Raw genomic sequence first — 13341 nt, forward strand, 5'->3', positions numbered from 1 at the left:
TTATTTGAGTATGGTTTTATATTTAGGAGTTAGTCCAGCTACTAGTGACTTAGCTGTTAGAATTATTAAATTGGTAATGCAGTTTTTGTTGCTTGTTAGAGGGACTTCTCATAATTTATTGTTTATGCTTTGGAAGCAAATAAGCTGTAGAGGAAATAAACCAGGTTTGTATTAAGGTTTTTAAGTTTTTGCTATAAATTTGGAAATATTTAACAAATTCTAACTTTTCATTATCACAAGCCTTTTAAAATTACTTGTGATTGTAGGTATCTATAAAAGTGATTATATTGATTTATTCCTTTTTTTCTATGTTAAAAAAATAAGTATCTTTTCTTGATGGTGGCTAAATGGATCTAGTTGATAAAGGTGGAGATATACTGGTGTAAAAGGACAAATAAGAGATAAGACTATGTATTTATTGCCCATTTATGTAATTACATGTGTCACTAAGGACAAAGGTCCTTAAAACAAAGACGAAAGGCAGAGTAGAAACAGTTCCCTATATTAAGATAGATGAATTTGCTACCATTTTTCTTTATGAATTTTTTTAAAATGCATGGTTGCATATTCTTCCAGTTTTATAATCACATTTGAAAACTCAACCATCTTTCTGGGAACAAATTGATAGCCGAAGACATGCTTCACTCCAATAAAAAGAAAATGAAGATTTTTCAAGAGCATTCATAGGCTTCGAATCAAAAGGACAACACTTACTTCCTGAGGTCTGATAACTATTGTTTTATGAGGAAACAGTACTAGGACCACAGCACCATGGATGTGGTGGGTGAAAATGAGGCCCTGCAGCAGTTCTTTGAAGGTAAGAGGCCAATTTCCAACATGAAGTTGCTGCTTCTGAGAAATGCTCACTGTCCCTGTTTCATCTTTTCCGTGTTCACTTAAACTTTGTTCTGAAAGAAATGCTATCCTACTTAGGTAATTCTCCTAATATCGAAAGTGGGGGTTATTTGCTACATTGGGAGCGAAAAATCAATGGTATGGATAGAGATTTTAAACAAAACAGGATTTCCATCTTACAGTTTGGTTGTTAGAATCAAGGAGTCAGCATATTTATGTTATTATTACTTGTCCCTGTCCTGTGCTAGATTTTATCTTTTCCATACCCTATGTTTAAAAAAAAAACTACAGATGTGTCTTATCTCTAAAATGATTGAGTATAGCACAAGGAAAATGAAAGATTTTACTTAAAACATTTTTTTCTCTTAGTATAATTAAATACAAGACAGCCTAAAACAGCAAGGAACACCTCTGTCCAAACCACCCTATTCCCATCTTTCTGTTCTTCACAATACTTAAAAATGTGTAACTGAATACCGATTTGTTTTTGAAGTTGAATATCTTTTCCTTTGAGGTATTATGAGATATGTTACATGGGTTTTTTCCTTCTAAACACTTAAAATGACAGTACAGATTCTCATATTTAATTGAGATAATAGTCAAAGGGTGGGTCGGTTGAAGATGTTAGTTAAGACTTTTCCTCTTGTGGCACCTTTTAGGTGTGCCATTTGGAGACCCCACATCACTGTGGCTTCAGTTCTCTGTCAGTTAGCCATGCTCAGATTCCATGTGAAGGGAAACGTGGCCATTATTTTTACACGTTACGGTATTTTGCCTGAGGGAGTATAAGAAGAAGTGAGGGCAGACCTGCTTATTTACAGAATCTAGGAATCAGTCAGCAGCACATTGAGAAAAGTGCTTTTGGTATTTCTTGTGCTTTGTAAAGTGCCTGACAAATAATATATATTTAAGGGTTGAATGGAATGGACTGAATAGCAAACAATGCTGAACACTAAAGATTAACAGGGCCTGCCAAAGAAATAGTGAGATTCTCTGTCACTATTGGGAGGAATCAACACCATGGGGTAGTTTCTGTGCCTTGGATTTTGCCAGAAGTGGTGAGAAGGAACATAAGACCAAGAGAATTATCATGTTATCTTAGTCCTGCCATCCATCCCATTGAGTGTTCCCTTTCTGACAGTGACCAAGTTGGTATTGCCTACCTAGTTCATGCTTAGCACATGGTAGGCACATTAATGTTGCTAGATTGTTATTGCCTGATTTTACATCATATACAACTTTTGCGTGAGCAGTTGGTAGCAAGCTTCAATCTACCATTGCATCTATTTTAGAGAAATCAGCAATTTATTGTATACATGCAAAAATCTACTCAGTTTGCCTCTAGAGCTGGAGAAGACCTGAACATTGAATCTGGTCTACCTTCTGTTTTTTGAAAAATCTGTTATTTCTATGGGATCCCTATACTGTCCTTGTCTGTACTATTTTCGGAGGTCTCTATGGATATTGTTTCTAAAAGTCCCCTCTGCAGCTTGTTGCAATTATCTGATCATTATTATAACAGTATTTTTCTTAGTCCAAACCAAACTCTGTGGCTTCATTTGAAGCCTTTTTGTTGGGAAAAAAGTCCATTCTTTATTGAAAGAGAATAAAATGGTCAGTGTTTTTTCTGACATTATCTTTGAATAGTTGGAAAATGGTGGTAGACTTTACGAATTAAAATGTAGGCACTAGCTTAAGTGATTCCCATCCCCCTGAAAATCACACAGCTAATTGTCAATTTTTTATTATCTCTACTATTCAGCAAATATTGAGCACGTACTCTGAGTCAAGTTCAACAACCACTTCCTTTAAATGGTGGCTTGTAGCACTTTGGATCCTTTGTTTTACATTTTAATAATTTCCTTTCTCTGGACCCTTTTCAAATTTTTAAAATGAAGACAGCTGAACTGAAGCTGATATTCTTAGTCAGTGGTCTGGTGCCTTACTTCTTAGCTACACCCTCTACTTGAATCTGATATTTTAATGAGAGGAGCCAGCTGTTTCATGTCATGCTCCTAGTGTTACGTTAATGTTTCTAATCCAGTACCATCTCATATAAAAAAAAATTAAGGAAAATATTTGACAGTTTGTTACCTACCTGAAAGCTATTTTTCTCCATTTCCTCAGGCTCTTCATTCTAAGAAACTAAGCCCTAAATAATGTATTTTTCCTTATAAACATTTTTGTGTTAAAAATTATCTTGAATTAAATCAGCTTGAATTAAATGGCCTTGACTGTCAAAGCTCATGATGATCTTAGTTCTTATTTTAAACTTCCAAACGTGACTAAGTCTTTATGGTGTCTCATGAAAATGACAAAGGTGGTTGTTCTGGGTAGCTGGTAATTCCAGTTCTAATTCAAATCCTTGTCTGCCACTGATGCAATAGGTAGGCCTGTTAGCTAAAGCAGAAGAGACACATCAGGCACTCTAGGGATCGAAACATCCTCTGGTAACTCCGACGCCACGTGAAATGTTTGGCTTTTTCAGTAAAACAGTACCACTGCAAGAAAAAGGTTGTCAGAAGATGGGTACATAGTTTTATTTATAATAACTAAACACTGGTTACAACCTAAATCTCTAATAGTAGTGGATTTGTTATGGTTCTAACATATAATGAAATATTTTATAGCTATTAAAAATGATGACAAGGGAAAATGTTTATGATTTTAAGGAAAAGAGTGAATTACAATGTGGAATATAAAAACACAATTAGAGCCTGTAATCCCAGCACTTTGGGAGGCCGAGGCGGGTGGATCACGAGGTCAAGAGATCAAGACCATCCTGGTCACCATGGTGAAACCCCATCTCTACTAAAAATACAAAAAATTAGCTGGGCATGGTGGCGCGTGCCTGTAATCCCAGCTACTCGGGAGGCTGAGGCAGGAGAATTGCCTGAAACCAGGAGGCAGAGGTTGCGGTGAGCCGAGATCGCGCCACTGCACTCCGGCCTGGGTAACAAGAGCGAAACTCCGTCTCAAAAAAAAAAAAACAACAACACACAATTAGATAATATGTAGATAATTTTCTATTACAAAGTTTATTAACACTGAGTTGGAAACAGTTAACACATTTCCATTCGTGCACACACAAATACTTAGAAAAAAACATATACTTTAAGCATTGATAGTAGTTACCTTGGAGTGATAGGATTATGAAGATTTTTATTTTCTTTATAGTTTACTATCTAAGTGCTTTATAATTTGAATGTATAATGTTATAATCAGGGAAGAGTTTGTCTTAAAGAGTAGGTTTAATTCAGCAAAACACTTCTGCTTAAGATCGATGTGTCAAGAAAAATTGTAAAAGATTTTGGCGTGGATTAAAAGGATTACTGGTGTCTTCCATAGAAAACTATGCCTAAATCACATCATTCTGGGCTATGGGATTCTATGGTGTTTGCACCTTTCAGTGTAGTAGAGCTATTTTAAAACTCTGTGAATTGCAGGTAACTGATATAGATGCAAACTATTTTTTATATAGAGAGATACAAATGAAATGTTCTTAGGGGGGATCAATAGTTTTAGTGAAAACCATTTTTGCATTTATTTATAAATTCATTCTATACAGTGTTATGTGGGTATCTGATGTTTGAATTCTCCTTTGAGACAATTGTAACATCTTCCTGGTCCCTTCATTAATTAAGTAGTTAAATACAATCTGTGACATGCGTTCAAATTATATTTCTATGAGAGTCATGGTTTTATCTTTAGAAATCTATATCTTTTAACGATTGCAAAGTTTTGAGGTAGTTAATGTGAAAATATTGTCAATTTCACCTCAAGTTTGAACCAGATTAACATCTGTTGAGCATTTACCATGTGTCAAGCACCGTGCTATTTACTTTACATCATATCATTTTATTCTTACAACAACCTTCTGGATAAAAAGGAATTTAAAAGTGAAGTACAGTAGATCCCTTTCCTCATTTTACTTCATTTATCTTTGAAAGCTATAATCTTAGACTCTTAATTTGTACTATCTTGAAGTCAGATAACACATTATTTGTTTCCAAGCTCTTAAAAATAGTTTATTAAAAATGATTTGAAAACAGTATCATTCATTATATTTAATCTCTAAAGAAGAAATTTATGAGAAGTTATTTATTTATACTCTTCATCCTGAAGTAGATGCTCCAATGGTTTGTTGACTTAGCATTGAAAGCAAAGAGGAGATTCCTGCTCAGATTGAGCAGAGTGGGAAAAAGTATGCCTTGGGAAAAACTACATACTAAGAGTAGATCATAAGTAAAGGCTCAAGAAGAAAACTGGCAGAAACTCCAGCTCACATTTTGAGGTTTTGTGTGAGTAGCTGCTAGAACCTGTAGAGGGGCAGTAACCACCAGGCAGCTCCTGAAATCTACGAGGAAGAGTAGTCTGTTCTGGAAGCTGCCATCAAAAATGCTTTGAACATTTTCTACCCATCTGTCTGCTTAAAGTTTAAATTCTCCAGGGAGCTATTATCAAAAGAGGGCAGAGGGGATGCAGGGAAGGCAGAAGCACCTGCTGCCCATGAACTGTATAGGAAGTGCCTATACCATGGAAGTGCCCCATGTTCAGGCAAATGGGGGAAATGCTGAAGGCTTTGAAGCAGACAAGCAGCGACTGAAGTGCTCAGCCCATATGGGATTAATCTAGAAAGACTTCATGGAGGTTAAGCAGAATGACTGTGTAGAGGAGAGCTGTTGCTTGGAAAAAGTGCCTATATGATATTGGCATGTAGTAGGCACTTACTGATATTTACAGAATGAATGAATGAAAGAAAGAACAATGCAAAAGACGAATCCATTCAACAAGCAGATACTGAATTCCAACTAGGGTTGGGGCACCCAGCAAGTTCAACTGTGTGAAGAGGGAAAACTTGCCCAGTAGCAGAATGGTCCAGCGAATAGAACAAACAGAGGTAGTTGAGACAAAGTGTTGCCAGTTGATAGAATGCCTCAGATTCCATTATTACAGAGATAAAATGATAAATGTCTTATGTGGTCTCTGTATATTATTTCTCCAAAATGTGAAAATAACTTTGGCTTCTGAATTTCTGACAGAAGAATCGGAAGCTCTGAAAGCTGAATGCAGTGTAGAGGACAGAAGCTGCCCAGTGTTGGCACCAGGCAAGTCTGTCTTGTGGGTAAAGAGTATCTCTGGCCTCAGGCCAGTCTCTCAGTTCTGTGTCTTTGGGGCCACCACTTTCCCACTCTTTCAGACAACCAGTTTCCTATGCCGTCTTCCTTCTGTCCCAATAAAACCTAAGCTTGCACAGAAGGAGCAAATGGCAAATGATCTACCACCACCTTACACATCTTTAGAGTCTTGTATTCAAAGTGCTTTCATAGAACATTGAAGTGGTCTTGTTCAAAATCAGCAGAAAGGATACCTCCTCCAGGAGCAGGTCTGGTTAATCTCTAATGGTGGAATTGTAGGTATTATGTTGAACCTGTGGGATAATTTCAGAGATGCAGGAGTTCCTTGTACATCTGTGCAGGTAGTCTCTGATTCTGTGTGGAAACAGCATGGACTTCCCAGGAGACTGGGAACAAGAGCATGCCAAGGAAGAACTAGCCAGATCATGCAAGGAATTTAGGATTAGCTGAAGGTTTCTAAGAAATACCTTTCTTCTTTCATTCTGGGATCTCTGAAATGAAGGTGATTTAATTAGAATTTGAAGTGTACCATAAGGAGATCAGAGCTGACTTTGGTTACCTGCATACACGCCACCTTTGAGACCTGTCAGATTTATCACCATCTTTGGGGAGCCCTGGAACAAAATCTCTACCCAAATAAACCCTTCTGTGTGGAGGACCCACCCACCTTCTTTTGTGTTATTTATACTGTCAACTTTCAACTTCGGAGTTAGAACTGGGTTTATGGAAGACTTCACAATGTCTTGGAAGCTAAACATTCAATACATGGACAATTGTGGAAAATAAAGAAAACTTAAAAGAAGAAGATAATTATCACTAGTAATTTTACTATTTAGTGCTATGTTCAGTTTGGTGTCTATCTTATGTGCTTTTTAAAACAAAAATGGGATTATGTAATTTGTGCTTTTTAGTAAACGTACAGTAAGCCTCTTTTATCGTTAGTTACTCATCTACAACATGGGTTAGTAAATGATGGACCACAGGCCAAATCTGGCCTGCAGCCTATTTTTGCAAATAAATTTTTATTGGAACACATTCATTAACACATTGTCTGTGGCTGCTTTGATGCTGTGATGGAAGAGGTGAATGGTTGCAACAGAGACCATATGGCCTGCAAAACCTAAAATACTATCTGGTTCTTTACAGAAGAGTTTCACCAACCCTGATCTACAACCTAATTGATAATCATAATAACTGTTGTCAAGCACTTACTATGTTCTGAGTGCAGAATCATCCTTAGGAACATGGGTTCTGAGTCAGTGATCCTGGGTATGAATCCTAGCTCTGCCATTAACATCTTCTTGGACTGTGGATGGGTCTATAAGGCTCTGCAGCCCGTAGTTTCCTTGCTTGTAAAATGGGGATAATCCTATTATCTCAAAATGTGGTTGTGAAGCACTATGCCTGGTACAGAAAGATAATAATTTTTAGTTATTATTATTATTATTGTTCCTTAATTCTTATTTTCTCCATTTAGCCTCGGGGGAGCCCTGGGGGATTTCCATTCTTGTATGAGAAACATGAGGCTGACAGAGGTTAAGTACCTTGCTTGAAGGTAATCCAGGTAGTAAGTAGCTGCAAGGTCATTTATTCCTTACGTTGTTTATTCAGTCAGTTGTCAAAGTCAAAATAAAAATGTAGAGATGAATCTCTAAATGTAATGTTTTATTTGGTAAGAAAGAATTGCAATTTGGAGCATGCAGGCAGACTAGGTGGTCTTTGGTATGTCTAAAGAACAAAGAGGAAGCTGGAGGTTGTATAGGGAGGAGAAATGTTATGTATTATTTGAGAAACTTCATTGGTACTATTAAAGTTTAGGAAGCTGGCAAGTTTTGGTTGGTGAGTGACAGTGGTAGGTAAAACTAGTCTTAAGAGTTGCAGCAGGTTGTTTCAGCAACGATTAGATATAAAACTGGCCTAAGGTTATACAGCAAGCAGTTTCAGCATCCAGACTTGTGGAGAATTACATTTTTGGAGCAATGTTATATGCCCTGAGTGCTGTTTCCCCCTGACCTCAGACTCTCTTTTATTGGGTCTGACAAGAATGACCCAATTTGTATGATTAACTTTGACACAATCAACAAATATTTGAGTATCTCTCATGAGCCTGCTGCTTTCCTATGGGCCAGGGACTCTGTGATGAATAAGCAGAGTCCTTGCCTTATAGTGGCTTCTACTCTTGACAAAGGAAGAAGGCAATAGATAAGTAAAACGATGATTTCAAAATGGCATTAATTATGAAGAAAATAAAACCAGATGGTGGTGCAGAGCTTCTGATGAAGAGAGAGTTACTTGAACTAAGACAATCAGGACTGGTTTCTGAGGAAGTAACATTCAAGCTGAGCCCTGAAGATGACCATAAGCAAGTCATGCCTCTGTCTGGGAGAACAACATTTTAAGTAAAAAGAGCACCTGCACAGTCCCTGAGCTTGAAGTGGTTGGGAGAGGGGCAGGAAAGGAACAGTGCGGTGGAAGTGCTTGAAGTGTATGAGTGACAATGGGGAGGGTGGTAGAAGATGACATTAGAGTTTGGATTTTTATTCTCAGGGTGGAGAGTTTTAAGCAAGAGAACAGGCAGGGGCAGATGGCCTGAGACATGTGGGGGTGAGGAAGATAGAGGAATCTGTGAAGGGTGATGCCTGGGTATTGGTGTCAACAATTCATGGATGGTAATACAATGTACTTAGATGTGGAAGACTGTGAGGAAGAACAGGTGGGTGGTGTGTGTGTAATTAAGAATTCACTGGGGACATTTTACATGTGAGATATCTTTTAGACAACTAAGTGGAAGCAACGAGGAGGCAGTTGGATTACTGAATTTGAAATCTAAGGAAGGGTTGGGGCTGCTGATGTCAATTTGGGAGTCATCAGCATGTAAGTAGTGTTTAAAGCCATGAGACTGAGATCACCAGGAAGAGTACAAATAGATCACATTTTGGGATCCAAGTGAGGGTAACTAGCAAAGGAATGTTCAGTGAGGTAGGAGGGAAACCAGGAGAATGTGGTTGTTAATCTGGGAAAGAAGGTCTTTCAAGAACGTGGTCAGACATTTCAAATGTTTCTGAAATATCAGACAATTTCCCATAGAATCTGGGGAAAAGAAGGTTGTGTGTGACTTTGAAAAGAGGTTTCTGTGCAGTGGGAAAGGATGCCCAGTCAATAGATTGAAGAGAGAAGCCTGTGATCAATAAGAAAACCACTACCATATAATGAAGGAAAACCACTGCTATTTGATGAATGTTTAACTTTATGTTAGACATAAAACTATAGCTGTATTAATTCTTAATTAATGGTAATATTGTCAGTATTTCAGAGGTGAGGAAACAGATTCAGAGAAGTTATGTACCTTGCCCAAGGTAACACAGCTATTAACGTATGTGAAGTGCTTAGATCTGGTCAGAAGTCTGTTTGGCTCTGAAGGCTTGTGTCCCTAGACACTGTGCACATTGTCTTTTAAACAGGTCACAGGGAACATCTATAAAGATAGCTGTAGAACTCATGCCTCCTGTTAAAATAACCAGAGCTTTCTTTCTCTTTTTTTTGGACAATTTGCATGTAAAATTATTCCAGACTGTGAGCTGTTGACACTTTACTGCCATCTGCCATTATTCCTTTGCAAATCCCAGCTCTAGCGTAATAAGATGAGGTGTTAGTGGTAAAAAGGTAATGGCTTATGTTCATAGAACAGGCAGCTCCAGAAACTCAAAATGTTAAGTTCACTAATAAAAATACCAAGTTATCAGAACACTCTAACTTGTCTCTAGTACTGCTCTGTGCATAACAAAAATATACAGAGGCTCAGAAGTGCAGTATAAATATTAACTTTTAATCTTGTAATTTTGGGTAAACTGACTCAGGACAAAAAGTCCAGCAGGATGGGACCCCAATAGTTGATACCTTGTTATTAACAATATAAGAAATAAATGTCACATATGGCAATAAGAAGTAATGTGTTCTGAAGAGAGCATCATGTGACTTGATACTGAGAATTAGTGTCATTCTCATAGGGTTAAAGCTATCAATAGCTCAACCATTAAGAGCTGATAAATAAGCTTCCTAGGAATCTCTGTGGTATGTAGGCTAATGGCGTATGCCTTGCTTCAGGCAGACTCGGCTTTGAATCCTGGTTTCTTTGCATCTTAGTTGTGTGACCTTTTAAAGTTTCAGTGTTCGCCATCTGTCAAATGGGGATAACACCACCTACCTCTTAGGGTTGTGAGGATTAACGATAAAATGTTGAAATTGTAGAATAAATGGTAGTAGATTTTATTATATTTGCAAGTGTGAAGGAACCAAATTGCTTGCTTTATTTATTGTGAAACAAGAAGAACGAGTAGAGCTACATACATAGATTCATACATTTATTTTTCAAAGAAACACTCCTGTCTCCGGGGAGCTATTACCAGTTTTACATGTTCACATTAATTCCAGAGAATTTATAATCATAAAATCCATTTATAGCCCTTAGTTGCCAAGCAACAAAGGACAAAGTACTGAGTATTTCCTTTTATTGCAAAAGGTTTGGCTTTTCCATGTTGGTCTTGGAATCAACATTTTTCAGAAAATACAGAACAGTGAAACTTAATGTCATATTTCCAAGGTTTAGTTGGCTTTGTTTGTGGATGGATTCAAAGCTGAAAGAAATATATTGTTGTTATTGCCCTGTTCTTAAACAGTCTAAAGCATTTTGTTCTAATTTTATAGTAAATCTGTAAAAATTTCTGAAGTTGAGAAACTGCAAATTCATTATAAAGAGATAACTTTTTTCAGGTTACCTATGTTCTGTGATGCTCTCACTTTGAAGGAACTGGTTTGTTTAACATCAACTGTCTTCCAGGGAAGGCTGGGGTGGTATAAAATTCATACAGAAAAATGTCATCTGCTGACCTTGTGAATCACTGAGCTCAAATAGGTCATTCAGCCATGCCTTGGCAGGGTTTGGGGAAGCTGGCTCAGAACTGAACTAAATTCTCTAGTTCCTTAAAAGGGATCAAAGTTTTTAACTGCTTCTGCTGTTTTTGTTTTTGTTCATGAAAAACCAGAAGTAAAGGTTTGAAAGTTCTTATAATCCAGAAGGATATATTACTATTTAATATCCTATAAAGAATTCCAGTACAACTCATATTTAACTGCTCATAAAAGCATGCATGGGAAACAATTTTTTAATTTGCATAGCTTTCTTTTAATTAAGCTGTCTTAAAACAGTGCAAAAGCAGATTAGACATCTTTGGAATTTTACTGCCCTTTTTCCTATATGTGTTCTGTATATGTAGTGGATTCTATAGATGCAAAGAGGAGAGACAGTGATCCTCTTTTTTCTTCCATTGTTGAATTAGGAAGCTTGTTGCTTTGAAACAAATCTATTGATAAGTCTCATAAAAGGTCCTGAAATGGAAAAGGTTCCCTTGCCCCCCCTCACAGGGCGTGTGACAGGGGGAGTGGCTTGCTTCTTCAGTGCCCCGTGGCTCAAATCTCTAGAGGAATGTAGAGACAGGCAGGCTGCGGGGCTCTGACCCCACAGCAGTGTCTAGGAGTGAGTGCTTATAGCTCCTAAAGCCCCAGTGCATGTGTGTTACAATGTGATCTTTTAGTTTTGCCATGTATAGGCTTGTGTTAACCGGCTCAATGAGACCTTCCACCTTGTGGCAAGGACAGAGGGCTTTCTGTATCACAGGCTCTTGCCTTGGTGTACCGGAAGGATCAAACCTGGACTTGGAGAATGAGTGTAAGGTTTTATTGAGTGGAAGTAGCTCTCAGCAGATGGGGGAGCCAGAAGGGAGATGGTTTTCCCCTGGAGCTGGGCCACTTGGTGGCGTAGCCTGGGTTCTCCTCCGACTGCCCTGGCCAAATTCTGTCTTTCTACCAGCCAGCATGCCAGTGCGGGTATGTTTCTCTTGACATCCAGCAGCCCCTCCACTGATGTGCTCCTCTTGACCTCCAAATGCTTCTCTCTGCCTTGCTAGGGTCTTGGGTTTTTATAGGCACAGGATGGGGGCGTGGCAGGCCAGGGTGATCTTGGGAAATGCAACAAAATTGCCTGTCCTCACCTAGGTCCGTGGGGGTGGAGCTCTAGATAGGGACTACACTCTCCTCTACCCACCACTCCCACATCAGTCCTATGTTCAGGAAGAAGCAGAAATGACACAAATTATTATAATTCCACAAGATAACAGCTAGTCAAGGCTCTTCCGCTGAGAGTAAATATTCCTTGGAACGATTTTTCTGTGTGAATATAAGAGGAGGATCTAGCTGTAAGTAGACTAATTCCAGTCAATCAGAAGAGGGACACTTTAAAATCTATTATCCATCCATCTCAAATGTTCCTTAAGCATTTGAAGAACTACCATTAGCTCTTTTTATCTTTGTAAGGTATAAGACAAACAAAAATTTACTTCCTTTCCCTGAGAGAGGCAAGTTTCTATGTGAGAATCTGAAATAACATTTAATGATTCTGGGGAGGTCGGGTCTGTGAAACAATGCTCAAGACCTGTCCTCCCCTTTGCTGGCTTTTTGTGACAATGTTAGAAAAAACAAAAATCTATAGACGGCCACAACATTAACATGTGTTTATGTTGCCAATTCATTCTTAACCCAACTTCAGAGTTTTCTTCTCACTCTGCCATTTGTGTTATGCTTGTTTATAAAGTTTGGCGTTTTGCAGACTCTTGCATTGCCATCAACTTGTTGGTCCGTCACACATAAAAAAAAAAATTGAGCCTTAACAAATTGACAGATGTGCCTAAAATCAGATTGATAAGTTTCAGGCAAGACCCTTGTCTTCTCATACCAAGTCTAATACTCTTTTCACCTGCACACCGCTCCACCTACCCAGAGGGAAGATCAGGGAAAGACATGTATTGGCCCATTAGCTTCCATATTCTAGAGCGAGATATCAAAAAAAATACTGAAGTAAATACAGCATTTGGGAAAATCACCTCCCTTCTATCCTCTCACTTACTCACCCCTAGCCATTGTATCATAGCTCACAAACTCCACTGGCTCCCCAACCCCACTCCCTCTCCAGGACAGAGTCAAAGTTTCTATCTTTTCGGACTTTGCCTAAACCCCGGCTTGGATGTAACTGATTTATCATGAGTTCAACCATCAGTTTATTGTTCTGAGCCCTGTCTCCAGGGGAGTGGAGGCAGGGACCAGGGGAGGAAATGGAAAGGGATGCACATACTGTGTGCCATGCACCAGTAGTAGATTCATATATGTTGTCATGTTTCATCTGCAAGCAACTCTCTCAGGTGGTAAAACCCATCTCCTTTAACCAGAAGAGGAAGTAGGCCCAGAGAAGTTAAGTAAGAGTAGAATTTAACCCAGATCTGCCTGACTTGCAGTTTTC

The 13341-nt window shown here is 38.4% G+C and overlaps 1 protein-coding gene across 12 annotated transcripts in view; it reads left to right on the forward strand.

The window, feature by feature from the left end:
* The first annotated feature begins 482 nt into the window (after positions 1–482).
* MYRFL (myelin regulatory factor like) overlaps positions 483–13341 on the forward strand; it is a 135846-nt gene continuing 122987 nt past the window's right edge. For 9 of the 12 annotated variants that reach the window (XR_013521925.1, XR_013521924.1, XM_054238596.2 and 6 more), the window contains exon 1: positions 734–817. Coding sequence is in view for 10 of the 12 variants with exons in the window: in XM_054238596.2 (XP_054094571.2) it covers positions 776–817 (42 nt within the window). In the remaining 2 variants the exon portion in view is untranslated. Of the gene's footprint in view, positions 818–13341 lie in introns of all 12 variants that reach the window. The other 3 variants (XM_054238597.2, XM_054238599.2, XM_078336855.1) reach the window with 1 other exon arrangement.

This window comes from Callithrix jacchus, chromosome 9 (assembly GCF_049354715.1).
Source record: "Callithrix jacchus isolate 240 chromosome 9, calJac240_pri, whole genome shotgun sequence".
Lineage (NCBI taxonomy): Eukaryota > Metazoa > Chordata > Mammalia > Primates > Cebidae > Callithrix > Callithrix jacchus.